The sequence below is a fragment of the Magnolia sinica genome, chromosome 1 (genome assembly GCF_029962835.1).
Source record: "Magnolia sinica isolate HGM2019 chromosome 1, MsV1, whole genome shotgun sequence".
NCBI lineage: Eukaryota > Viridiplantae > Streptophyta > Magnoliopsida > Magnoliales > Magnoliaceae > Magnolia > Magnolia sinica.
In genome coordinates this window covers 139,497,078-139,523,948 of record NC_080573.1, presented here as the reverse complement: position 1 = coordinate 139,523,948, position 26,871 = coordinate 139,497,078, and the positions used below count along the sequence as shown (strand labels likewise).

Genomic DNA, 26,871 nt, shown 5'->3' with positions numbered 1-26,871 from the left:
TGTTGCAAGCACCTTTGCAAGGATTTACATGGACTCCAAGTCAAACTATGGACCTTGATACGCAACATCTCTGTCACACCTTTTCCAGCATTAGAGCAATGAATGATGCTCCCAATTGATCAATGACCGCCTTCATTCCCCCCAATAGGTCTTGTGAATGTGTTAGTATCTTCCTTGCCAATCTGATGGAGGAAGGCAATATTTCACGAAGTTGGGTGGTGCAGTCCTCTTTCTCATTAAGTTTCTGGTGGAGCTCCATGATCGCTTCTCCAATCTCTTGTTGGATTTCAACCGTCACTCCTACTTTAAGGCTTTGGGTTTTATTGGTTATTCTAGGAGCATTCACCATTCTATTGAAAGAAAGCTTTGACACTAATAAAAATCTATGGGTTAAATCCTTATTTATTTATTTATTTATTTTTTTGAGGTGAGACCCTACAAAGCCATGCCTTTATTCCTTCACAGCCCCCCCTCAAGATTCTTGCTGGTTTCTACTTTTCTACAGCCTGCATGTGATATTATTGGAGAGAATGGGAGAGAATAGAGTGATAGAAGTACTACTACTAGCTGCTATTGTTTAATAGGCTTACTCCGTGAATAATGGTAATTGGTACATTATCTGACCTGTTTTAAGTCTGAAATGAATACAGACTGCAATTTCCAGATCAGTCTCCATCAGTTATTATATGAAAGTTATGTCAGCACATCTAACGGTGATTCCAAGCTGTGGAGACAACTTTTATATTCAAGAAATTTGGTCTTGCTCTTAAGCTAAGGCGCTCTTTGGTAGATGCCTATAAGTCAGTTAATCTCATTTTAATGAACAACAATTATGTATTAAAAATCTTGATAGATGTGGATTTGTTTCAGAAATGGCATTGAAGATTTGGTTCCAAAGTAGGAAAGTCATGGAGGGAATTTATAGCTTCAAAATATGGTGTCCAATTGGGGGGTGGGAAATAAAAAAACCTTTTGTTATCGTGCTTTGAGTTTGTGGAAGGTCATAATTTCAATTGGCCCCTCATTTAAATTCGGGTTGGCATACTCTCTTGGCAACAGGAGTCGGATATGTTTTTAGGAGGATCGATGGTGTGGAGATGTATCACTGGAGGCAGAATTTCCAGCAACTTAAGAGGTGGCTAATTTTTCAAAGCTATTGAAGCATCTACACAATTTTCACCCATCCCCCAATTTAAAAAGACTCCTTGGTATGGAACATTGGCCCATCCGGAAAATTCTTAGTTCTGTTTTTCTTTCATATTATTCGGAAATCTTCAGTATCTTCTAGATGGGAAATTCTTTCATAGTTTTTGGTTTTATGGAGCCCCTTCTAAGGTGGCTGCTTTTGCTTAGTTGTAGGGAGGAATAGAATCCTAACTATTGACAACTTGCTGAAAAGGGCTATGAATCTTTCCAACTTTTGTCTTATGCATGTGTTATGTGAAGCGGAATTGATAGACCACCTCTTCATTCATAGCTCCTTTGTGAGGCATGTATCGTCTGCTTTTTTAGCGTGCTTCGGAGTATACTGGTTATGCCTCAAGTTGAGGGCTTGGCATAGTAGAAAGCTTCCTAAGGATGGGCAATTGGGATGGCGCATGGTCATAATGGCAGTCTTATGGAATATATGGGGTGAACGTAATAGGCAGTGCTTTCATAGCAACCTAGGATGATGGGAGTAGGTATTTTGGAAATCTAAAAGAGACGTGATAGATTGGGTATCTGGGGCAAAAAATGTAAATGTTGCTGCAGTGTCCTTCTTGCTCAGTTTGTAATGTTTTTGGGCAGTATTTTTTCCACTTAGATGAGTGGCTTATCGATATAAATTTCTGATTACCCTTAAAGAAATCTTTATCTCTGCACACATATTTACTGTTAACATGAACTCATTATGTATTAGAGGTCAAGATCTCAATACCCCAGCTAAAGAGAACGTGACAACATAACTTCAATGCATTTGGAACTAGATGTACTAACGTTGTGTACTTTTCACCTCTTTACGTTTAATGAATCTGTGTTCCATAAAAAAGGTGACAGTAACAGAAGGTAATGTGCATGTAGCAATCTAAACATTAGCCCGAATGAGGTTTATACTGAGTTAATAGTTGCTGATAAAGGTTATTTATGCTCATGTTGTTTCCTTTTGGCTTTTGCTACCTTTATGGTTGCTTGTAAATGCATTGTTAGAATTTAGAAATATCAGGTAGACAATTGAATCAAATCCATACTTAGGGCCTGTTTAGTAAAACTTAATTTCAACACTTATAATTGAAATAGGCATTTTTCAGTGATTTCTCCTCATTCAGACCGTTTGGTAAATTCAAAATTTTAAGTGCTTAATTTGGATTTTCACTGAAAAAATGACTTTATTTTTAAGCTTTCCTTCTTTGAGTTAAGACTTAACACGGAATGCTGTAAGTGATTTTGAGTTAAAACATTTTTTAAAATGACAATTCTGCCATTGTCTAAATTACTTCCCCCCCAAGCTTTCATGACTAATTGCATAGCTGCTGTGTTGACGTGGCAAAGTTCTTAGGGCCCCATCATGATGTATGTGTTATATCAACCCTGTCCATCCATTTTGCCACGTCAATTTAGGGCATGAGCCAAAAAATGAATCGGACCCAAAGCTCAAGCGACCACACCAATGTTGTCAAATAGCATATGCGATCCTGTGCGATTGCATATGCGTGTGCGCATATGCGATCGCACAATCGCATATGCAATCGCATATTTTTTTTTTCCGCATTTTTTCAAAAAATGAAAAAAAAATCAGAAAAATCAGAAAAAATTCAAAAAAATCAGAAAAATCAAAATAAATTATTATATGTCATTGGGACATGAAATACATTTAATTTAAGTAAAAAAAAATAAAACCATACTCCATACATGATAGTTGATACATCATACATCATACATTTACAATTAATAATTTACAAATTACAATATAATTAACTTCTTAAATGATCTGAAGTAACATTAAGTAGTTACATTACATACTTACATATAACAATAACAATTAACAAATATGAAATATCAAATATCAAATATCCATATTCAACATTCAACACTACATGTACATGATACTATGATAGTGATACAATACATAATATATCAAGTTATCAATGAGTCAATATCAAGTTATCAACAAACAATCGACAACATCAACACACTTAAGACTTATGAGACAACCATTAAAAAAAAATAAGAAGTTATGTATTTATTATTTATCTAATCAATAATCATGATTCATAATATACATTGATCTAGCATCCATTGTGACACATCACCACCAGGTCCACCACCATCACCACCATCATCATCATTCGAGTCATCTCCTTCTTCCACATACACTTCTTCTTCTTCCATTTCTTTGTCATCTGTACGTACTAATACTTCATCAACATCCAATAGCGGATGATCTTCAATTTGATCATCATTATCACCTTCTCCTTCTTCAATCTCCTCAATCTCATCAATGGGTTGACGGCTACTACTTGCCCCCCGGCTTCCCCCCGTCCTTCGCCTTCGAGTGGTACTAGTACTACTACCTTCACCGGGTGTCAATCCATATGCGGCATCTTCAACTTGTGCCCATGTCAGATCCTCTCCAGCAAATACCAGGTCCTCCGTCTCTACGAGCCACTCGTTATCTACATCTAACTCATCTAAGCAGATAGGGTCAAAGAAGCCGGGATTTTCTTTCCTACTTTGGAATCGTTCTCGCAATTTTTGATTGTATTGAAAGAAAACCAAGTCGTTGAGCTTTTTTTGCTCAAGGCGATTCCTTTTCTTGGTATGAATCTGCAAGAAAGAAAGCGCATTTGGCATTAGCTATTTAGGTAATTAATTTAGCTTAGGCTACTAAAAAATTAAAGTTTACAAAAAAATAAAATAATTACTAAACAGTCTAAACTTTTACTTACCGACTCGAACGTGCTCCAATTGCGCTCGCAACCACTGCAGAACACGTGAGTCTAAGAATCTTCATAGCCAGCTTCTTTAGAGCTGAATCCTTCCTGTTTGGGTCCACTCCATAGGCAGCCCACTACTTAGCTGAGAAAAATAGTTTAAGTATAGGTTAGAATCGTTAGATCTCTTAGAGACACTTTGTAGAAAAACTTTTTGTAAGAGTTCAGTATACAGTTGACAGTGTACACTAACATGCATTCATAGAAGTACTTACTGGGTAATTTCATTGTCCGATGTCTTATTACGGTATCCCTTCAGAATATCCCTTTACTTTTTGTGTAGAAGTCCAGCAAAGTTGAGATCTTGTCCTGTTCTCCTCTATCTGAAATCATTCTTTCCAAGACATCAATAAATCCAACCATATGCATAGTTAGTGCTTCTGCTGGATCAGCAGGAGTGAATAAACAGGCCGGGTTAAGAATGTAAGCAGCCGAATACAATGGGGATGACATTTGGCTGCCCCATCTTCTATCTATAATATCTAAAATTGGCCTGTAATCACGGTCTCTATAGTTAAAATGGTCCATGATCTTATTTTTCACCCTCTCCATCGCATCATATATGTGCTTCTCATCCCCGTCCACCAATCGCAACACAGAGACTAAGGGCTTGGATGATTTTAGCGCCTTTACCACCTGAGTCCAAAAACTTTGAGAAAGAATTGTTTGTTGAATCCGTTTCCTGTCAGCCTTCTTTGACCAAGGCCTACTTGTAAAATCGGCCGACACTACAAAGCTTCTAAGTTCTGATTTCTTTGCATGTAGCCTTTGTAGTGTAAAAAAGGCTGTAACGAAACGGGTGACTGCTGGACGTAGCAAGTTACCCCCAATGTGTTTTCTCATTCGACTGAGAAGAAGGGCGTGTTTGTACATAAAGACCATGATTCTTCTAGCCCTTGCAATCATGTTTATAAATAATCTACCTATATCTTCTAACATAAGATCAATACAATGGGCCGCACAGGGGGTCCAAAATAAACGTCGCCTCTTCTCCATAAGAAGACGACCGACCATTACATACGAGGCTGCGTTATCTGTAATTACTTGTACAACGTAGTCCTCACCTATTTCTTCAACTACACTATCTAGTAAGTTAAACAAATATTCTCCTGTGTGTGAATGGCCCGATGCATCCACTGACTTCAAGAACATTGTCCCAGCTGGACAATGTACCAAAAAGTTAATGAGAGACCGACTGGATCTATCGATCCATCCATCGGCCATTAGTGAACAACCATATATTTTTCATGATTCCCTATATTCAGCTATGAAGGATTGTGTATATTCAACTTCAGTTTTTAGGCATGTCTCCCTCATTTCATGATATGAAGGAGGTTTAAGCCCAGGTCTAAATTGACCTATAGCCTCAATCATTACCTTGAAGCTTTTCGATTTAACGGCGTTGAAAGCAACGCCGGTTTGGTAAAACCACTTAGCAATATATTGAATTGTGGTTTTCCTATCTTTTTGTTTATACCAGTTCTCTAAAGTTGTTTGAGCCGGCCCTTTCCCTCTACCCCTTTGGTCAACCGCATCCTCGGGGTATGGTCTACACCATCTATCTATGGGCCCAGGCCCTCGGGCTCTTTTCGATGGTGTACTTGTGGTCTAGACTGGCCTGTTGAAGTAGGGGGAGTGGGACTAGCTTAATCTACATTAACTATATTTATATCTTCATATGCATCTTGTTCCATATATTCCTCTTGACGTAGGGCACTATCGTATTTCTTTCTTGATTGTTTTTCCATATACTCCACGATCTTCCTTCGGATTTCTGGAGTAATTTTGTCACATGCTTTTGCATTTGACCCCAGTAAATGTGCAAGGTGTTGCTTGTGCCTTGCAATGCCACCGGAACTCACAAATCCACATAACTCATATACTATGTGAGTCTTTTCGGTAGCACTACAGTAGTGCCCATACTTCCAACCCGGGTCATTCGACTTGGGCTTCAAAGAGGAAGATTGGGAAGAAGACATTATGATGGTGGATAGTGGTGGTGTGTGTGTATTATTAGCACTAAAAAGTAACTAGCTAGCTACTAACTAGAAACTAGAAAGTAAACTACAAATAAAAAGAAAAGTAAAGTAAGAGACTAAGAAGTATAAGAAGAAGAACTAAGAAGTAAGAAAGAAGTAGATCTAAGAGAGTATGTAAGAGTAAAGAGTACTAAAGAGCCTGAAGAGATGGGACTTGGGGGAGAGAGAGAGAGAGAGAGAGAGAGAGAGTTACACACTTACACAGAGAGAGTTACACACTTACACTTACACACACACTTACACACTTGTAGAAACTAGAAAGGGAGAAGAAGAGGGAGAGAGAGAGTTGAGTTACACTTACACACGTACACTTGTAGAAAGGGAGAATAAGAGGGAAAAGAAAATGAGAAAAAGAGAGAGTTGAGTTACACACTTACACTTGTAGAGAGAGAGAGAGAGAGAGAGAGAGAGAGAGAGATTTACACACAAATAAAAGTAAAATTACAAATGTAACCACTAACAAATCTAAAAGAGGTTCCCAACTTCAAATCTTGTTGTAACTAGACTAACTTCAACTTGTAGTCTTGTACTTGTAATCTTGAAATCTTGTTGTAACTTGTTGTAAGTTGTAAGATGTAACTTGTAGTCTTGTAATGTAAGTTGTAACTTGTCTTGTCACTTCACTTGTAAGTTGTAAGTTGTAACTTCAAACTTGGAAGTTGTCTTGTAACAACTAACAATTAAGAAAGTAACAACTAACAAATCAATTAACAAACAAAATATTAAAAAAAAAAATGATAGAAAGAAGTTGTTAGAAACTTAGAATTAGAAACTTAGAACTTAGAAGTTAGAACTTAGAAAACTTAGTGGATGGAGATTGGAGAGGACTAGAGGAGTGAGGAGTCTCTTGACTCTTGTCTTGACTCTTGATCTTGAATCTTGAATCTTGATTCTTGAATATGGATGGTATGAATGATGTATCATGTATCATGTATCTTGGATTCTTGATTCTTGATTCTTGTTGTACCCTCTTGATTCTTGAAAGTTGAAAGAAAAGAAAAAAAAAAAGAAATATGGATGGAGAGGAGTGGATGGAATGTAGAATGTAGATTGTAATTTGTAAAATGTAAAGTGCTTAGTAAGAGAGGATGTAGTAAGAGAAATAGAGAATAGAGAGAGAGTTTGAGCTTTTTTTGTAAGTAGGAATGCTTAGAATGCATATATATAGAGTAAAAATCTGGATTAAAAAAAAAAAGGTCAAAAAATGGTCAGAAATCAAAAAAAGGCACATGTGGCATATGCGATTGCATGTGCAGTGATCGCATATGCCGATCGGGCCAAATATATGCGCATATGCGATCGCATATTCGCATATGTGACCGCACATGACAACATTGGACCACACCACAGAAAAGATGTGGGAACCGATGCCCACCATTGAAACCTTCCTTGGGCCCACCATGATATTTATTTGTCATCCAACTTGTTCATGAGGTTGCAACCACTTGGACGATGGCAAGACACAAATATCAGGCTGATCCAAACTTCTGTGGCCCAAGAAGCTTTCAATGGTAGACATTTAATCCCCACTGCTTTTTGTGGTGTGGTCCACTTGAGCTTTGGATCTGTCTCATTTTTAGGCTTATGCACTAAAATGACCTCACCAAATGGATAGACAGTTTGGATAAAATACATTTATCATGATGGGCCCACAAAACTTAGCGACGCAACCCACAACAGAGGTCGGTGTTGTGTAGCACACCACACTATAACGTGGATTGCAAGCGAAAGCCACATTGTGGGGTCCACTGATGTTTGTGAGAAATCCACCCTGTCCATCTCTTTTTCCAGATCACATTAGATTGTGTGCCAAAAAATGAGGTAGATCCAAAACTCAAGTGGGCAGCACGACATGTAGCAGTGGGTAGGGAAATGCCAGCCATTGAAAACTCCCTGGGGTGCACTGTGATGTTTATATTCCATCCATACCGTTCATAAGGTCATTCTTACTGGGATGAATTGAAAAAATAAAATAAAATTAGCCTGATCAAAAACTTCTGTGGCCCTATGATTGTTTCAACGGTGGACTGAAATACTCATAGTTTCCTATCATGCGGCCCACTTGAGTTTTGGATCTGCCTCATTTTTTGTCCCATGTCCTTTCGTGATCCGGAAAAACGGATGGTCGGAGTGGATTTCTCACAAACATCATAGTGGCCCCCACTAGTATAGTTGGAAATCTTCGTCCGCTAGGGACAGAGGCAGATTACGCATTGTGCCACATAGTACCAACACCACCAGTGGTGTGTTGATGTCACCAAGTTCGGTGAGCCCCACCACGATGAATGTGCTATATCCATGCTGTCTCTCCATTTTTCGAGATCATTTGAAGGCATGGGCCCAAAAAATAAGGCAGATCCATAGCTCGGGTGGACCACACCAAAGAAAACAGTGGAGATTGAACACCTGCCATTGAAAACTTCTTTGGGTGCCACAAGTTTTGTATCAAGCTGTTATTTGTGTTTTCCCTTCATTGTCCCATTGCTTTCTATGGTGTGGTCCACCTGAGCTTTGGATTTGCCTCATTTTTGGGCCCATTCTCTAAAATAATATGGCAAAATGGATAGATGGTGTGGATAAAACACATTCATCATGGTGGGCCCCACAGAACTTGGTTACGTCAACACACCACCAAAGTCGGTGGTGTGCGGCACACAACTCAATCTGTTTCCATTGAGAACTACCCCCACCAGAGAGCCGGAACCAGTGATGTGGGAAGGCCCACCTCGATATATGCATTGTATATCCATGCTGTCCATCTGTTTTCCCAGATTAGTTTAGGGTATGGTCCCAAAAATGAAGCAGATGTAAATTTCAGATGGACCACACCAGGGAAATAGTGACTATTGACTGTTAAAAACCTTTTGGAGGCCGAAAAAAGTTTTGGATCGGTCTGAATATATATATATATATATATATATATATTCTTTCATCCAGGTCTTTGTGACCTTGTCAACAGGTTGGATGGTCAAGAAACATCACGGTGGACCCTATGAAGTTTTTAATAGTGGGCGTTCAATGACCTTTGTTTCTTGTGGTGTGGTCTGCTGTCCACCTAAAATTTGTATCTGTTTCATTTTTGGGGACTTGTCCTAAAATAGGCTGGCAAAACAGATGGACGGCATGGACGTTCAAATGCACGGCGTGGATGCCCATAACACATCACGGTGGGGCCCACCGAGCTCGACCTCACAGTACCATTTCCCTATATGCACACACACATGCACAAAAATCTTTTTGTGTGTTTTTGCATACGCTTGCTCTTAACATCTTTAAGTTTGATTAATCTGTGTTCCATAAAAAGGAGACAACTGATGGTAATTTAGCAATCTAGACAGTAACCTAAATGATGTTTATACTGAGTTAATAGTTGCTGATAAATGGTATTTATGCTTGTGTTGTTTCCTTTTGCCTTTTGCTATCTTTATGGTACCTTGTAAATGCTTTGTTAGAAATATATGTAGACAATTGAATCAGATCCATATTTAGTGCAACTTGATCTACCTTTTGTTTTTTTAAAGGGTAACAAAACTTCTAAGAAAACAAAAAAGAAAGGATGCAACTCTTTCTACTTGTGGAAACAATTTCCAAATGGCCCAATTTTAAAACCTGGAGTCTGTGTGTGAGCAGAGACAATTTCCAAATGGCCCAATTTTAAAACCTGGAGTCTTTGCATGTGTGTGCCCACCTGACTTTTGGATCAGGCTGACTTTTGGGCCCTAGGGTTTCATGAGGGTGGTTTGATTTTGTGCACACATCACAATGTATGAGTTCTCAAAGGGTTCTCACGAGTTCTCATGAGAACTGGTTCCTAGGAGAAAATTTCTGTGTGTGTGTGTGTGTGTTATTGCATACATGTGTGATTGCTTCCACGTATCTCTTGTCTGCATTGGATTTGAAGCTAAATGATTCCTTCTCTCCTGTGCAGATTAGTTGATACAGCCATCAAGACATCTCGTAGTGGGTACCTGCAACGCTGTCTTATAAAAAATCTTGAATGCTTAAGAGTCTGTTACGATCATACAGTACGTGATGCAGATGGATCTGTTGTTCAGTTTTGTTATGGGGAAGATGGTGTTGATGTTCATAAAGCAAGCTTCATTACAGAATTTAAATTGCTTGCTCAAGTAAGACTGGAAACATTAATCCTTTCACGTTGTGTCTCTTTCCTAGTTTTAATTACATTTCATCTAATATTATGCATCGAATCTCAGAATCAGAGAATCATTCTAGAAAAGCTGAGTGGTCAACATGAGGATGCATCCAACTGTTACGTTAATGAGTTGCCCGATGCACTCAGAGGGAAAGCAAAGGATTTCATTGGTACCCTCTCAAAGAAGAAGCGAGATTCTCTTCATTTGAGGAAGCAAAAGAACTTAACGAATTTGGTGAAGTTCAAGTACCTCTCTAGTCTTGCACAACCAGGAGAAGCTGTTGGTGTGCTTGCTGCTCAGTCTGTAGGAGAACCATCAACCCAGATGACGTAAGAGTTTAATTTTCCAATTCCCACGGAAAACTGTCTATCACTTTTTTTGTTAATAATTTTATTTTATTCTTGTCCTGGACTTTATGAAGTAGGGTGTTATGGGAAAGAAGAAAAGAAGGGTTGAAGGACAAATTTTTGCACATACCACACACTTCGAAGGGTCATTTTTTATTTTTATTTTATAAAATTTTCTCCATCTGAAATAGAATGCTCTCCCTAAACTCACATTTTCCCCCCTATTCCAATCTCGTTGCCATCCAGCATCTACAAAGACATATATTAAGGATCACAAATTGCCACACGTGTTGACCTAACTCTCTCCCATTTTTTTCCTCATGTTTATTTCTCTCTTATCCTATAAGATTTCCAAAATTTAATATATCTTATTAAAGATTCTCCAAGATATCAATTCACATCCTATTAAGGACACCCAAGATATAAATCTGCGAAATATTAGACTACTAATGACTTAATCACTTGTAAGGCTCCTATACTAGGGAAATATTATTACTACAAGAACACCCAAAAAGACTTCGTAATTGTGGATTCCTAGCAAAATCCCTCAAGATCTTTTCCATTTGGACTTCAAAGAATAAAGCTAGAATCACACAGGATACCTCTCCCTTAATCTCCAAACACAACTCAATATGTGGGCCCCCCAGGGCGGGCTGTAGGACCTGCAATTGGGTTTTGGGGCCTAAAACTTCATCATGCTTCTTGCAACTGTTCATTCTATATTCGATGAAAGATCTAGCTATTACAAGTTGTCCAGTTCTAGGTAGATGTTTGTTTTTCTGAAGTTCAGATTATTAAGAATCAGGGGCTTCTTTGTGGGCTTGTAGTAGCTGCATGCGAATAGTACATGCCTCCTGATTATTCAAGAACTGGTCATACTTTTTGATTGTTTGCATTTTTTTTTAAATTTTTTTTTATTTTTAAAGTAACAGAAACTATATTGAAAAAAAAAAGATTACAGAGAAGGAGCCTCCCGCTGAGCTCGTGAAAGGAGAGACCTCCAATAGAAAGCAGATTACAATCCTTAACATTAACAAAATTATAAGCCCATTCTGCTAGATACTGCTGAATTTTCTGAGAAGTTGAGCCCACCGAATTGAAATTCCATTGAAGCATCTCCCGTTTCTTTCTTCCCAGACCGACCACCAAACAGCCAACAGACTCATTTTCCAAATCGTGGTTCTTTGATTCCCTAATTTTGGACCATGCCAGGCTTTAAACAGACCATCAGCTGAACATGGGAAGCACCAAGGAATGTGGCTATTAATAATCTAATCAGTTGAGGAAAGTCTTTCAGAAAAAATGAAAAAAAAGAAGAAGAAAAGAACATTTTGAGCATTGACTAGTATACAGTGTTTGTATAGTACTTGTGCCTTTTTTTATATTTATTTTTTATATAAACCATTTCTATTGGAAAGGTGAAACACAATTTATCGTTGATTTAGATTTATGTCATGCTATGTTAAGACAACTGAACAGAAAAACCAGAATGCTACCTCCGAACGCTGCAAAAACCATAGTTAGCAGAACTCTGTATTTTTGAAAAAAGGAAAATCACATAATTGATTAAACATTCAAAACTCCGCATATTTTGGAAGATAGGAAAAAAATAGTTTTTTGGGCAAACCTAATTATACACGTTTTTTTATTTTTATTTTTTGCCAATAAAACATAGATTTATTAAAAAAAGAAAGAAAGAAAACCTTTTAGGGGCAAATTTAAAATAGAGATTGGTTGTTGCAACTCATTAATAAAATTGAGTAGAAGCGATTTTTTTTTATAAAAAAAATAAATATAAGCAGGCTGATTGATATGCGCATTTATTGAAAAGGAAAGATTTGACAGTCAAAGAACACTATTTGACTATCTATATACATTATTGTTCATTCATGCAAAAATTCTAATTATTTCTATTTAACCTTATTTTTGTATAATATATACAAACATGTATGCACATAGCTCTCTCTCTCTCTCTCTCCAAAACCTTATTAAACCTGACCATTTCATTTTCTGATTTTTTGGCATTTTCATTTTTTTGACCATATTTCTGACTGTATTTTTAATGATCGAGACTGAATTAAACATGAACATCTCCCATACCTTTTTTTTTTTTTCCTGCTGTATGCTGGTTTGCTAACAATGATCCAAACCCATGGACCATCAGAATCTGAATATATCGAACACAGATACCTCGTCTGTTTATAAGGATCGCCACAACATTGATGATCATGTTCGACAGAGCCATGGTTTGGTGTAAGTTACCTAGTTTATACATGATAGTATGTATATGATGTTATATTGTTGATTGATGAGGGTTATGGATACACCAAAGTTGCTATCTGAATTTTCACAATCTTAATTTTCATTGAACGATGGCTTATTTGGCTTTGTGAAACAAGTTACTTTTTTTGTTTGTTTGTTTGTATCAACTGAATGCCAATTTCTTCAAAGGTTTCTTGTAACGTTTGGATCGATTTCTATCTTTGCTGTCAAATGAAAATAACTTGTGTCCATTATCCTTAATCTTCAACTTCTCAAGTTGGCTGGTTGGTTTCTATGTGTAGTGCGTTATGCACTTTTGCATCCGTTACTGAGGTATCATTCTTCTGAAATCTAATAGAATCCATTGCATTTTTCAGGCTCAACACATTCCATCATGCAGGCCAAGGAGAAATGAATGTGACGCTTGGAATCCCACGTTTACAAGAGATTCTTCAAAGGGCTTCTGCCAAGATTCGAACTCCAATTATGACATGCCCTTTGCGAAAGGGCACCACGAGGCAAGACATTATTCCTTTTTGTTCCATAATCGGAAATATCCTATGTGCATAATAGCTTATATCGGTATACGACGACACATGCTTTCTTCTCTTGAACATTATGGTTGGCATGCTCCCCTTTGTGCAACATTGGTGATGAAGCTGTCTTTATATTTTAAAAATTCTTAGTGCTAGCAACATGGATTATAATTTTATACTCATGTAAACCGTGAGCCACTGCATGCCACTGGCTCTTGTATGCAACCATCTGAATGCCTCTGTGCTTGCTTGTGCATGCATGCGTGTGCCATGAGAAAAAAAAATTAACTTCCAAGCTGCATGTTTTATTTTTATTCAGGGCTGAAGCTGAGCGTCTTGCTGCAAAATTGAAGATGGTTAGTGTAGCTGACATTGTAGAGAGTATGGAGGTCTGTGTTGTGCCATTTTCTGTTCATCAGGAGGGTGCCTCTACTATTTATAAGCTGAAGATGAAGCTATTCCCACCTGAGCTTTATCCTCCATATTCAGATATAACATTAGAAGACTGTGAGGAAACTCTCGAGGTTTTGTTTATCAGGGAATTAGAGGATTCGATACAGAGTCATATCAAAATGCTATCTAAGATCAGGGGCATCAAGGCAGTCACAAATAGTGAGGAACACAATACCACTAAAGAGACAAGTGAGGAGGAACCCGGAAGCATTTCCCACCAAGTAGGAGAAGAAGAAGATGATGATGGTGGTGGCGAAGGGGATGAGGTTGCTGACGATCTTGGTGGCGATGCACAGAAAAGAAAACGGCAGGCTAAAGATGAGATGGATTACGATGATGGTATGGAAAGCGAGGTCCCCATAGTTGAAGACGAGCTCAAGGAAAGTAAGCAGTCAACGGGATTTGAAAGTGAAATCGATCAAGTCGAGGATGATGGTGATTATACTCTGGGAGGTGAAAGTGAGATCATGGAAGGTGAAGATCAGATATTTGATGCTGAGGATGAAGCCCCTGGAAGCCCATCAAAGCCTGATTATGTCTCAAAGTTAAAAGAAAGCAACAGCGAATTGAAACCAAAAGCCAAACAGAGGAAAGGCAGAGGACACCTAATCAAGAAGAAGACTGATAGAGCAATTTTGGTGGTCATCAATGGATTGAAGTTTGAGGCTCATTTCTGCTTCAGGGATGAACCTCATATTCTATTGGCTCAGGTATTTGATCTTATTATATTTGCAATTGATTAGTTTAGCTGCTCACAGCTTGGCATTTCTGCTCATTTGGATACAAAAATGCTTCAATACCATACATCATTTCCTTTCTTCTTTGGCAAAAGAAAAAATATCCAGTTTTTTTTTTTTTTTTTTTATAAATTTTTTAGGACAATTACCTAAATATACAATTCTTAAGAACTAAAATAAAATAAAATAAAAATCCTTGGCTTGTTTCATAGAAGGGTTTTTACTTGAATTTCTAAAAATTGATTAATACTCATCATCATAAAAAGAAAAGTTACGCTGCTCTTGTGATGATACAATAGCCACTGACCTTTTCTTTTGCTCATTAATTTTTTTCCATGTTGGCTTCTAAATTCATGGTTGTGGAGGTTTTCCTAATTGATTGTTGCAAAAGTAGTGTGCCACAGAGATGATTTTATGGTACTTGGTCCACCAGTACTATACAGGTGTAGGATCCAATCCCAATGTTCTGTGATCCACCCGACGGGCCCTACTGTAAATGGGCCACAACCCAGAAATGCCACAGTTTGAACAAATCCTACTTGTATGACCAGTGTCTTGCAAATGGATCATAAGAAAGTTCCCTTGATCAGTACAGTAGGATAGTCCAACCAATGACATTTGGGCCATGATCCATTCAGTGAGGTTCATCTAGTGGGTTGTTCGGTCAGTGGGTTTGCCACTCCTGAACTGTTTTGGTGGCCTAGTAAACCAACCCACCAATTCATTGGTTGCCCCAGCTGTGTCATTTTGAGCATCATGTAGTTCCTTTTTTGTGAAGACATTTACTAATTTGTAGTGGGAACCAGATGCATGATTTTCATGGAGTGATGTTGGGGCGTGTTATTCTGCAGTATTAACTGTCCGGATCAAGCATGTTGGTCCTATGCAATGTTTTAAATATCGACGATATTGGCCGATATATCCCACGATATATCTTGTATCCCACTTGTGCGATACGAAATGCACATGTAGTGCCGATATATCCCCACATGTTTGATCTGGTGAGCATTTTCAATTTCCAATCCATTTTTTTGTTGAAATTATGTTAAATCAGTGTTAAATGGTAACAAATCCATTGGTTTGTCGTGTTTTGCATGAAAAATCATGGAGTTGGAGCTTTGATTTCGATACCCATTGGTTATTCATGTTCTCCATGTTTTTTTTTTCAAAATTTTCCTTCAAATAGTTATCAATTGAGACTAATTTCAAGGTGTTTAGAAGTTTTGATGATCGTTTTGATGAAACGATCATCATACACTCTAATTTTGAAGTTTGCGTGTAGGTGGTCCGATTTCTTCCAAATTGCTTGTAATGTTGCACTTCAAACATGAAGTCAAGCATCTATGAGGGCTAATTTACCGATTTGTTAAGTCATTATCAGTTTTCGAAAAATAAAAATCAATTTTAATTTAAAATTAATAAAAAATATAAAAATATTATTATTATTTTTCAAAATTTCCCTTAAACCAGCTGTCAATTGAGATTAATTTCGAAGTATTTAGAATTGTTTGATGAAATGATCATCACATACACTCTAAATGTTATGCATTCAATTTGAATATTGTTGCATTAGTTCAGTTAGACAACGCATAGCTCCTATACAAAGGAAACCTATTATGTGCACTTTTTACTTTTTGAGATGTTATGATTTAAAAGTGTATTAAGGTCTTTTTTAACAATTCCTGAAGTTTCATTGAAAATTCAACCAATTTTCCCATGTTTTCCAAAAAGTGCAATAAATTACCCGATACAAATGATATATCCTGTGCGATAACCAATATGTATTTATATCTCAAGGATACGATACGTAACACGTTACCGATATTTCGAACACTGGTCCCATGTATAAGGAGAGAGTAGATTGTTTGATAGCTAGGTGTTTTACATTGTAGTTTATCCCCCATCTCCAATACTTTGAGAATCAGCGATATTTGAATTTATTAACTTGATTTTAGATTTTGAGTTTACATCACTTTTAACATGCCTGAATTTTTTGCTCCCTTGGTAAATGATCTGTACTTGAAAAAACATTGCAGATTGCTCAGAAGGCGGCCAAAAAGGTATATGTGAAGAGGTCCGAGAACATTGATCGGTGCTCTGTGATTGGCTATGAGGAGGATAATAAGAAAGGGGAGGGTACCCCGTCGCTGCAGACTGCTGGAGTGAATTTCCGTGCATTTTGGAACCTGCAGGACAACCTGGACATCAGGAATATAGTCTCCAATGACATATATGCAATGCTCAACACCTACGGAGTGGAGGCGGCAAGAGCTACCATCCTGAAAGAGGTGTATAATGTTTTCAAGCCCTACGCGATTTCCATTGACATCCGGCACCTAACCCTCATCGCTGATTATATGACGGCGGATGGTGGGTACCGACCAATGAACAGGTTTGGCATGGCTGACAGCAGCACCTCACCTTTATGCAAGATGTCATTCGAGACAGCGACCAAGTTCATCGTTGAGGCGGCCCTTCATGGGGAGGTTGAGAGGTTGGAGTCTCCGTCAGCGAGGATTTGCCTGGGCCTGCCGGTGAAGATGGGGACGGGTTGTTTCGATCTGATGCACAACTTAGAGGCTTGATTATTATTGTTAAAAAGAAGAAGAGAGGTAGGTGTGGGTGACCTGGAGATAAACGGAGGGCCTGAGTTCAGTGCATTGGTTCCTACTATCCGAAGATGGAAATAAGAAATATGCATATTGGATGGTGGGAGGTGTCCTTGCGTGATCCTTTCCCATTAAAGAAGGTATTCACAAATTTTGTATTTATCATTTTTTTAAATCCAATCTTGTATGATCATCTAGGTTTTGCTGTAAAGCTGCTCATGCCTTAAGCCTAGATGGTCGCCGTGTCATGTTACGAGCTTGATCTCTGTCCACTGCGGCAAGCAGAGAAAAGAAAAAAGAAGAATGTCTTGATATTCATTAAGTTTTATTAGGGGAAGTTCAGTCATTTAGAAGTCTTTTGCTTCCAGATCAGGGTTGATTGATTGAGAAAGCAGTTGCATTTCAAATCATGCATTGAAGTTCTTTTTTTTTTAAAGGAAAGATGATTAGTCCACTTGTACCAATAATGCAAGCTGACTAATCCACAATGCAAAGTGTCCATTCGCTAGCAGCAATGGCTTTCCAAGTCAATCATACATTTTAAGGCGTTTTACTTGAGCATTTAAGGTGGTACATGTGGTGCATATGGCATGTTAGAAGATGCAGGGAGGCACATTTGACGCAGTGTACAGCAGTCGAATTGTCTTGCATGTACCATAATAGAAATGAGCAAGAATGTTTACTACCACATTTGTCTGAAGAAATGATTCATCGAGAGCATGCAACGTCTCATGAAGGTCAGTCAATATCCAGCTGGGCTGGTGGATTCAAATGCTCGATTCAACTGGATATTTAATAACTCAAGTAAAAATAAGTTATAGTGCGTCTAGCTGCATTGTGTAAGTTGATCCGTACAAATTTTGAATAGTAGTTCATAAGCTTTGTTGTGAACTTAATAGACAGTTCAGATAGGTCAATTGAACTGTCCATGTGAATGGATGCAACTAGGAGCAGTACAAGTTATACTGCTCCGAGAGAAGTGGAGGATTGTCATTCTTTTACTAAATAATGGAAATCAAGAATAGTATTTAAGAGTACATAAATTGGGCAACAAAACCATAGCAATTGGAGTGCTGCTAGACGCTGTTGTTTCCTTTGCGTGAGGTTGTTGCAAACTGATTTCACCTTTCTACACTTTGTAAAAAAGAAAAAGCAAAAAATAAAAATAAAAATAAGTCTCCTGTCGTGTCAGACTGAGTTGTTGAGTAAAGTTGACTGAGTTTTTGTTGAGCCACTGAGTTTTAGAACGTGAGACCAGGTTGTCCACGGTTGTATTGGTGAACTGCTGCTGCTGAATGATTCCTTAATATTGATCAGAATGTGGAACATTTGTGGCCCCAAGCTAAGTTGGTTGGGCCCTCCATCGTGAGTGGTCCTGTCTTACTCACACTGGATTTTTGTGCAAGTGATTATATCATCATAAAATAAGGGGGCACCATAATGACTTGGTTCCATATTTGAACATATCAGTCTTAATTGGGTGAGAGAGCTCTGAGAAAAGGAAGAAAAAAAAAGAAGAAGAGCCCAAGATCAATGAAAATAGCATAATACTGGTATTGTTTGCCCTTTTTGGTCCTTTATATTCCAGATCAACCAACTGATGTGAACACATATGAACTAATTACACACACAACCGGAACTAAAAGGCCTGTTTGGATTTGTGGAAAGCGTAGGTGGGAGAGGAAATTATGCTCCCCGAGAAACCTTATTTCCAAGAAGTGTGAGAAAGGAAGCAGTGTTTCACATGTTTGTTTAAACCATGGCCACTATTTTAAAATTAATGGCTGCTATTTTCCAAGCAGCAACCATTACTCACACGGGCCTTCCTTTTCTTTTGTATATATCAGGCGTGATGGATTACAACTTCCGGTTACAGGCATTATTTTCCAAGAGCCTGTTTGGTAGATGCCTGACAATGAGTTAATCTCATTTTAAATAACAGTAATTCATTAGGAATCCTGGTCTCTAATACATGAGTAATGATCTAGTGGGCTACCTGTATGGGGAACCTTTTCCACGAACATAGTTTTGTTTGGACTCATTTGCATCTGCATTACCTATCTGGACCGTCCATTAGGTCCAAAACTCTTTTCATGGGCCGCGTTGAGACATTAATGCTGATCAGAATATCCAAACTGTTCAGTTACTGGCATGCAAAATGGACATGAAGATCATTCTTGGAAGACAGGCTCGATCAAGTATGTTTACAACCTTTTGATTGCTGTGATTTTTGCTCAGTAGTGGGAGGGGACTGGGCCTAATGGACGGTTAAGATATGTGATGTTAGTGCCAACAACCCCAAATGTAAATGTAAGGATTCCATTCAATTAGCCCACAAAATCATTACTCTAATTAGAGTCTAGAGATCAAGATCTCTAATACATAATTACTGTTAACTAAAATGAGATGAACTTATTTTTAGGCGTCCAACAAACAGTACCTATTGTTTTCTGTTTTCTGTTTTGTCATATTCTTTTTCTTTTTCTCTGTTTCACAACAGCTGTTACTAGTATAAGGTTGTAAAGCCGCTCTCAACCCTGTTAATCGAGTACCATACTTTGAAAAAAAGAGTTCCATACTTTCATAATGATGCAATCAGACATGATGGCAAGAACATTACATCATACAGAACACACATAGCATATGTCCCATGTACTGCTGCATGATCAGTGAGGCCCACCCAAGAACATCAATATGGTTTGACTCCCCCTAGAATCAGCTGGGAAAGTTCACATGGAATGAATGACAGCTTACAGGCTACACTGCATTTTCATGTCTTATGAACTCAATTTTCAGAAACACCTGCCCTTGCTATTGTATTATTCCCTCAGTTTCTTGAACAGGTAAGAGCGCTCTAGCATTACTTGCAGCTTAGACATGGAAGACATAAAATACACCTGAACAAAGATTCTACTGCCAGTTGCAAAGATTGGTACATCCCAAGTGCTTCTCTTGCAGAGAGAACATGAAAATCAGAAAAGGGAAAAAAATCACAAGGGGCATGTTTGGACATACCATCAAACTGCAATTTAGAAGAATGTGGGGGTATGGGCACCCTTGATTGATTCAGTATATGGTACTTGGGCAGCACCGAGAGGTAGAAACTGCATCAACCAGGCTGTTGATTTCCTGCCTTCCTACTGGAAGCCTGTACACTCATATTAGATAAAGATAAAAATTGGTAGAAAACAATTCCCCACATGAAATCCAAGAAACCAAATACACCCGTGACGAACACGAGAAAGACAACCAGCTTATACTGAGTGCCAGTGTAAGCTTGGCAGAGATTCTTGCTGTATTTAGCATGAATCAGATCTCCCCCTCTAGAAACAGGCGAATATAGTCCGCCCAGTAGGCCATGGTAAATGAGCTACGCAGAAAGAGTTCCCAAGGCCTTTCGCATTAGAACACACAAAAGAAGTGATGCAGTCGGCATACAGGCCAAAATGTTCTCTACTGTTGTTGATCATCGAACAGCCCATGATCATGATCCTCAAGGTGCACATTTTCAAGAGATTGTGTATGGGTGGTCAACTTTGACCTTAGAGGAATGATTGCAATAGCCTGAAGAGTTGGCCACCATCATAGGTCCCACATGAAGAGTTGTCTAGCCAAGTGACTCCCAACTCAGCAAAATTTCCTTAAAAAGATATTCTCCTAACTTTCAGTTATCCATACAAGTTTCCCTCAGTATTTTCATCATTTACCTCATGGGACGCTTTTTGAGAATCAAAGGATGTCTGAACAACATGAAACCAAACCTGTTTGAAAACCTATTGAGTTAGCTTTCCTATGGGCTGAAGATCATGTGATCACAATACTGCCTTAGTGTGTTGTAGTATGAAGGTCAATAAAGGTTGTGATGGGATTCAGGGAAATTTTTGTCATTTTTAATATTTTATTCAAAAGGGATGGTTAGGATTAGAAGTTATGGATGTTAGGATTAAATTAATGTTTTTTAATATATATATATATTTCCTTTTCTCAGGGTTTAAGCTAAATTAAAGAGCAAGTTATCTAACTCTATATGTACATATAATCCCTTCAGTTTGGAATATGGTTGATTATTTGAGTTCTCTTCTTTAAGTTTGAGCTTATCTATCATGATTATCCAGCCTGTGTCCTGACGGAAATCGATGGAACTTTGCTAAGCTGTTTGAGGACCGTTTGTCTTGAATTATGTGTAGATGCTCACTGAGCTGATTGTGGATCAGCCCATAACCAAGCCTTGCCTGTCCTTTGCTGAGTCACTTGCAAAACAGCAACGTCATGTATCCCGACCACATTGTTGCTTCCACTGTCACAACTGCAGCTGTATGTGTCAAGGAATCATCACTGGCGTGCCCACATCAAGTGGTCCTCACTGAGCTCTTCCCATATAAGAACAGCTGGAATATCCAATTTCCATATCCATATAGGCTGCATCAGTCCGTACTCCATATTGGACCCATATTGGTGCCAATATGCCCTGCATTGGCTAATATGGGGTGATATGACCTTTTTTTTTTTTCCGTAGGACGGATACAACCCCATACGGCATATCATATCAAGTTGATACGGAAATGATACAGCCCTATTGGCCGATATGATATGGCTATTTATGATCATTACTCATGACAAAAAGCCCTCAAAGCAACATACCCTCAAAGGTATATAGACATTAAATTGAAAATTGCTGGCATATAAATCTTCTTGTTTGAGTGAGAAAACCTTACCTGCTTACACTTCTAAACAAGTAACTCAGAACATTGACTACAGCATCCACTTTTAGGGATGATTATTAAGATACAGAGGCACACGTGAACTAAATTGGGATTTGGATTCATGGTTTAAGCTTTAATTAGTAAATTTTGCTTAGTTTTTTACCTTGATACTTAGCATTGTAACATTTAAACAAATTAATGTTACAAATAAATTCATGTGAAGGATTCTAATAAGATAATCAGGTTTCTCATTGTTTTCCATGATATAGAACTTCTTGGAAGTTTGGAACTCCAGATATATTAGTGTTATCTTGGTTCAATTCATTTGCTTTAATTAAAGGGAAACAAATTCATACATTCCATATGAGCAATTAATTTGATTCGTATATGGTACAGTTCCCTAAATAAGATAAGTTGGTACATTATGTAGCCAAATTACAGTTTGCTTACAATCCAGAAGTAACCTTAACCATGAGTTCCTAAGGAAAAGCAGCTACTGGCATGCATTTGTTTTGTACGAGATCAAAACCAAGCACAACAATAGCACCATATCTTATTGTACTTTCAGTGCCATATCACTCTCTGTTTTTTTGAAAGGGTAAATATTAATATATTAATTTACCACATACTTCCTTCTGCCCATACTGGCCCCTTAGCTTACTAACCTGAAAGCAGGGAGTTGATTGAGAATCTCAAGCAAATAAAACCAGCCCATCCCGAAGACTTGAAGAAGCAAAATCCAGAGAGTGACCATCATGATTAATGCTAAATGGGAAGTGACAATGTATTTTCTCAGGAGTATCCACGTTCTTTCATCATAGCAAACAGAATAACAGCAAGAGTAATCTATCAATGCCTGCTTTTTTCCATTTTTCCTTTTACAATTTTCTTTCTTATAATCAACAAACTTGAATAAAAATAGCAATAGTGCTACGCAAATGGAGGGAGGGAGAGGGAGGGAGAGAGGGTGAGGGAGAGCAGACCCAAATTCCGCCTATAACAAAGCAGAGTCTGCAAAGCTCTGAATCCTTCAAGGGCACTCATTGAATAACTGTTGTGCAAAAAACACAATGACACCCTCGCCAAGCCTTCTATGGAAAGACTGACTGCTGCCAAATTTGTTTGCCTCTCTCTATACATTTTAAGTTGAAACATTTAGAGAGGCAAGATCCCAAATTCTGCCACAACAAAGAAGTCTCCAATGCTATGAATACTTCAAGGGTGCTCATTTAACAATTGTTGTGGGAAAGCCATAAAGCTACAGAATATGAGTTACAAGTTTACAACTGAAAATCTACAAAGGGGTTGACAGTAGTTCAAAGACAACTGACTGACAAAATTACAGTGTTTCATTTTATTATTATTTTTTATTTTTTCACCAATGCAACGATTTTTGAGCTACTGTGAAAAAAGGCCTAAAATGAAATTTTTGGCATCCCTAAAGTAACAAGCCAACTTTTTCAGCACATATAAACCATATCATTCAGGACAACAAGCAATATAACAGACAACTATGCGTGAGGGTCTGAGAAATCTCTAAGCCCAACTGAAATACATGCCAGATAGCTTGCCTTTCAGTCGCATACACAAAATACAGCATTATTGAAAAAATACACCTGAGGCCCTGAAAAGTTTCTCAGCCCATCTGAAATCTTTTACAGATTTGCAAATATGACATTCTTTTTAATGGAAACAAAAAATTCATTAAAAGCCAAGCAAAAGTGGAACAGCATAAAACAAAAAAGAAAAGCATAGATGATGAGAGATCATTCCGCACCAAAAAGACTAGTCCACAAGCCATTGACCACCAAAATCTACTCTTATAACCCTAGAAAACCTTTGGACCCAAAGCTGAATCAATCACCCCTTTGCTTTTATAAAGATCTCTCATGGAGATTCCAATTTATTCACAAAGGCCCTATTGTTACATTCCCTCCAAATGGACCAAAGACCCGCCAACAGTGACAGTCACCACACAAGGCCCAATCCCTTTTGCCCTACATTCCCAAATTCCACAATTCAAAGTCTGCGATCATCTCTTGCTATGTGACACTTTTCACACTAAGTTGCTGAAAATTGGATTTTTCTTTTGTTTATACATCACCAAATTTCAGTAAAGAGATTCCACAAAACGTAAAGCATATTACTACAACAACGGGACCCGTCTACATTTTTTTAAAAGGTACAAATATCCTCAACTGTACAGCAGAAATCTCAGCAATAAAAGATAGCATTCAATGTCAGTGTCATAAGAAAGTGTAGGAGAACTAAACTACCTCAGAAGGGTTACATCTTGGGAGGGTTAGAAGCGCACCAGCTATAATTCTAGCCATATGACTACGGATTCCAGTACGAAGAAGCTACTGGACTCTGCCCAGATCGTTTGGATCTCTTCCTTGCAGTTTATCCAATGTAACAGCTCCAGACCTTCTAAAATCAATTTCCATTTCCTTTTGCTTCACTTGCAATGCAATCTGCTCATTCTCTAATCTCATGCACTCATTTTCCAGCCGCAACCTATCCAACTCCTTATCTTTCTTTCTACAAAATTTCTCCCATTTAAAGCGATGCTGTTCCAGTTCAAACACCTGAGCCTGAACACTAACTCTCTGCTCATGGAGCTGCAGCGTGCGGTTCCTAATCCACTCTAGCTGATCCCAAGGCAGCTTTGTGGCATCTGGAATCAATCCAATCAATTCAGCAGCATAGTTATCATTAGATAACGACCAGAAACTACCTTCCTTGATGTTTGTCTTTTTCCCACCAAAACCAATGTTCCTCTCATCATCCTCGTCATCCCCATTCGCATCGTCTTCATTCTCTGTACCGCCATCACAATCCTCATCGTCCTCGTCATCTTCCCCCTCGAACTGATCACTGTCCCTGGAGCACCGCAAGAGGTGGGCCATTGGATAACCTTGCGATTCGATCTCGTGGGTGTCACATATCCTCTGCCCGGTGTGGTAAGCGCACATCTCCCGGTAGAAGAGGTGCTTCGAGCTCAAGATCTTCCTGACGTCTTCCTTCATCTTTGCTGAGAGGTGGCTCATGGAGTCCAACAGGCTGGGGTTCTCCACGACACGGCAGGTGGTCCCGCACCCAAGAATCTCATTCAGCCGCTTGTATCTTTTGTTCAGGTCATTGAACTTGTCCTCACACTGCTGGGGTGAGACATAACAGCCCCTCTCCATCATGATCTTTGATACGTTTTTCCACTTGCCCTTCTTCTGCAACGCCCTGGATTTCCTCTTGTGCGGCCCATCCGCAGGGCCATCTGGGGTTGTCCCATCCACGCCGACGCACAAGACGGCCGTGATCAGCATCCGGACAATGTCATCCGTCCACTTCATCCGTTGCCACGGAGACCCCTTTTTACCCTTCGCCCCATTCAAATTCACATCGCTCCCATCTTCCCTAAAACCCAGTTCGTCTTCATCGCTTGTGCTGTTATGATTAGCAGCAGCAGCAACACTACTAATGCCCTTCCCTTTACCGCAATTCACAGAAGTGCCCTTCAGGGGGATCGTGTGGTCAGTTTCAAGACCCGTTGTCATTCCCATCACAGGTACCTGACGGGATAGATAGTGCTGCGGTGGATTCCGATGAAATGAAGGGTCCAGATCTAAAATCCCAGCTGAGGGGCCCGATAAAAGGCTGCCTCCCATAATTGAATTATCCATATTTTGGACCCGAATTTTTGACGAAATTACAAGAATTGGGTCAGTCAATTTCTTCCATCTTTGAGGAAAATTACTGAACCCGAAGCTATGGAAACCCCAGCGGAATTCGATCGTTAGACGATTCCAACGGTTAGCCCTGAAAATCGATTTTTTTTTCCTTCAGAATTTAGGGTTTTAGGGATTCGAAAACCCTAGAAAGATGACGCGACGTAGAAAAGACAAGGGATTTTTTTTTTTTTTTAAATTTCCTTAAATCATTCGGAAAATAAGAAAGGAGAAGAGCTGGTGCAGGGATGGAGAGCAGATGGTAAATAGAGGAGAGAAGAAGGGTAAAACGGGAAAAGAGGAAATGAAAGTAAGGAAGACTGACCTTGAAGGGAGAATCGACCGAGGAGACGACGATTACTGTGAAGACAGTAGAAGAGAAATCTCTGCTTGCGAAAAAGCAACTCGGCTGGACTTTGAACGTTTGATAGTTATCTACATGATCCGAGCCGCTCAACAGGTGGGCCGCTACGCCGAGACTCATCAGCCAGTTTGATCGTCGGGTCAGTCACCAGCCGGCTCCAATCTATCCTGCGGAAGCCAGAAGTGATTCCCCTTCTCATTGGGGGGCTGGAGTCGACGGACTTCTATGGTAGTTTTGCACCGTTTAGAAAATGGCGGTGATGACGTGTCAGTGAAAAACATCCATCCTAAATATCCATTATGGGCTCCATTTTAGATGAAGAATATTTATAAAATTACATTAGTTAATAAATCTTAACCATCTGATTTGATTAGAACTATCAAATGGATGGTCAAAAATCCATCAGGTAGTTAATATTATCTCTCCAATGCACACCTTTTTTTATTATGTTCCGTCCACAGTTGGTTAAACTATTTGGACGGTCTAGATTGCCTTAAATCTTGGCGAGGTTTATGTTTGAAGAGTCACCACCATTCTTAACTGATGCGGAACTCACACAGGAGTCTGGCCCCTCGCTTCGAAGGATTGCCTGTAGCGCCCGGCCGCCGGGTATTCTGCCGCCCTGAGCTCTGTGGGGCCCACTGTGATGTATGTGTTATATCTACTCCATCCTTTTTCGCCGTATTTTAGGACAGCAGATTTAAAACTCAAGTAGGTAGGGAATAGTGGGAATTAAACTTCCACCATTGAAAACTTCCGGATGCAAATCTGGATACAGATTCATTTTGAATTTAGAAACTTTATTTGTCATCAATAGAAATTTTTTGTCTATTGCAATTTAATTGGGCCTCATCATTTACACTATATTTAATGCAGTTGGAGGGATAAGGTTAGCATTGATGTGGACCAATTAAAATGTAAAAAAACATGAATTTTTTTATTTATGACATGTGAACATGGAGTATTTATGC

The 26,871-nt window shown here is 38.8% G+C and overlaps 2 protein-coding genes across 10 annotated transcripts in view; one reads left to right on the top strand and one right to left on the bottom strand.

Annotated features, from left to right (window-relative positions):
• The window catches only part of LOC131221010 (DNA-directed RNA polymerase I subunit 1), a 76,706-nt gene extending 59,245 nt beyond the window's left edge, over positions 1–17,461 (top strand). For all 4 annotated transcript variants that reach the window (XM_058216078.1, XM_058216068.1, XM_058216087.1 and 1 more), the window contains 5 exons: positions 9,939–10,137; positions 10,225–10,493; positions 13,151–13,291; positions 13,629–14,472; positions 16,536–17,461. In XM_058216078.1, coding sequence (XP_058072061.1) covers positions 9,939–10,137; positions 10,225–10,493; positions 13,151–13,291; positions 13,629–14,472; positions 16,536–17,084 — 2,002 coding nt within the window. In that variant the 3' untranslated portion in view covers positions 17,085–17,461. The remainder of the gene's footprint in view (positions 1–9,938; positions 10,138–10,224; positions 10,494–13,150; positions 13,292–13,628; positions 14,473–16,535) is intronic.
• A 67-nt stretch (positions 17,462–17,528) lies between these two features.
• Positions 17,529–26,499, bottom strand: LOC131221028 (uncharacterized). Of its 6 annotated transcripts, none has more exons than XR_009158951.1 (3): positions 25,862–26,176; positions 20,124–20,869; positions 17,529–18,497 (listed from the first exon to the last, which is right to left on the bottom strand). XR_009158951.1 is itself a non-coding variant. In XM_058216107.1 (2 exons), the coding sequence occupies exon 2, from the start codon at positions 25,489–25,491 to the stop codon at positions 24,172–24,174; it is 1,320 nt and encodes a 439-aa protein (XP_058072090.1). In that variant the 5' UTR covers positions 25,492–25,627; positions 25,862–26,148; the 3' UTR covers positions 23,847–24,171. The 6 variants fall into 6 exon arrangements, 2 of the variants coding, with proteins under 2 accessions (XP_058072090.1, XP_058072099.1); XR_009158950.1 differs by lacking the exon at positions 17,529–18,497 and adding an exon at positions 22,477–22,576 and having other exon boundaries at positions 19,616–20,256; positions 25,862–26,173; XR_009158948.1 differs by lacking the exon at positions 17,529–18,497 and having other exon boundaries at positions 19,616–20,869; positions 25,862–26,499.
• Positions 26,500–26,871: the final 372 nt, after the last annotated feature.

What these genes read in the sequence shown, in the direction of transcription:
- LOC131221028 (XM_058216107.1), bottom strand. Translation starts at nt 25,491, where the DNA reads ATGGATAATTCAATTATGGGAGGCAGCCTTTTATCGGGCCCCTCAGCT.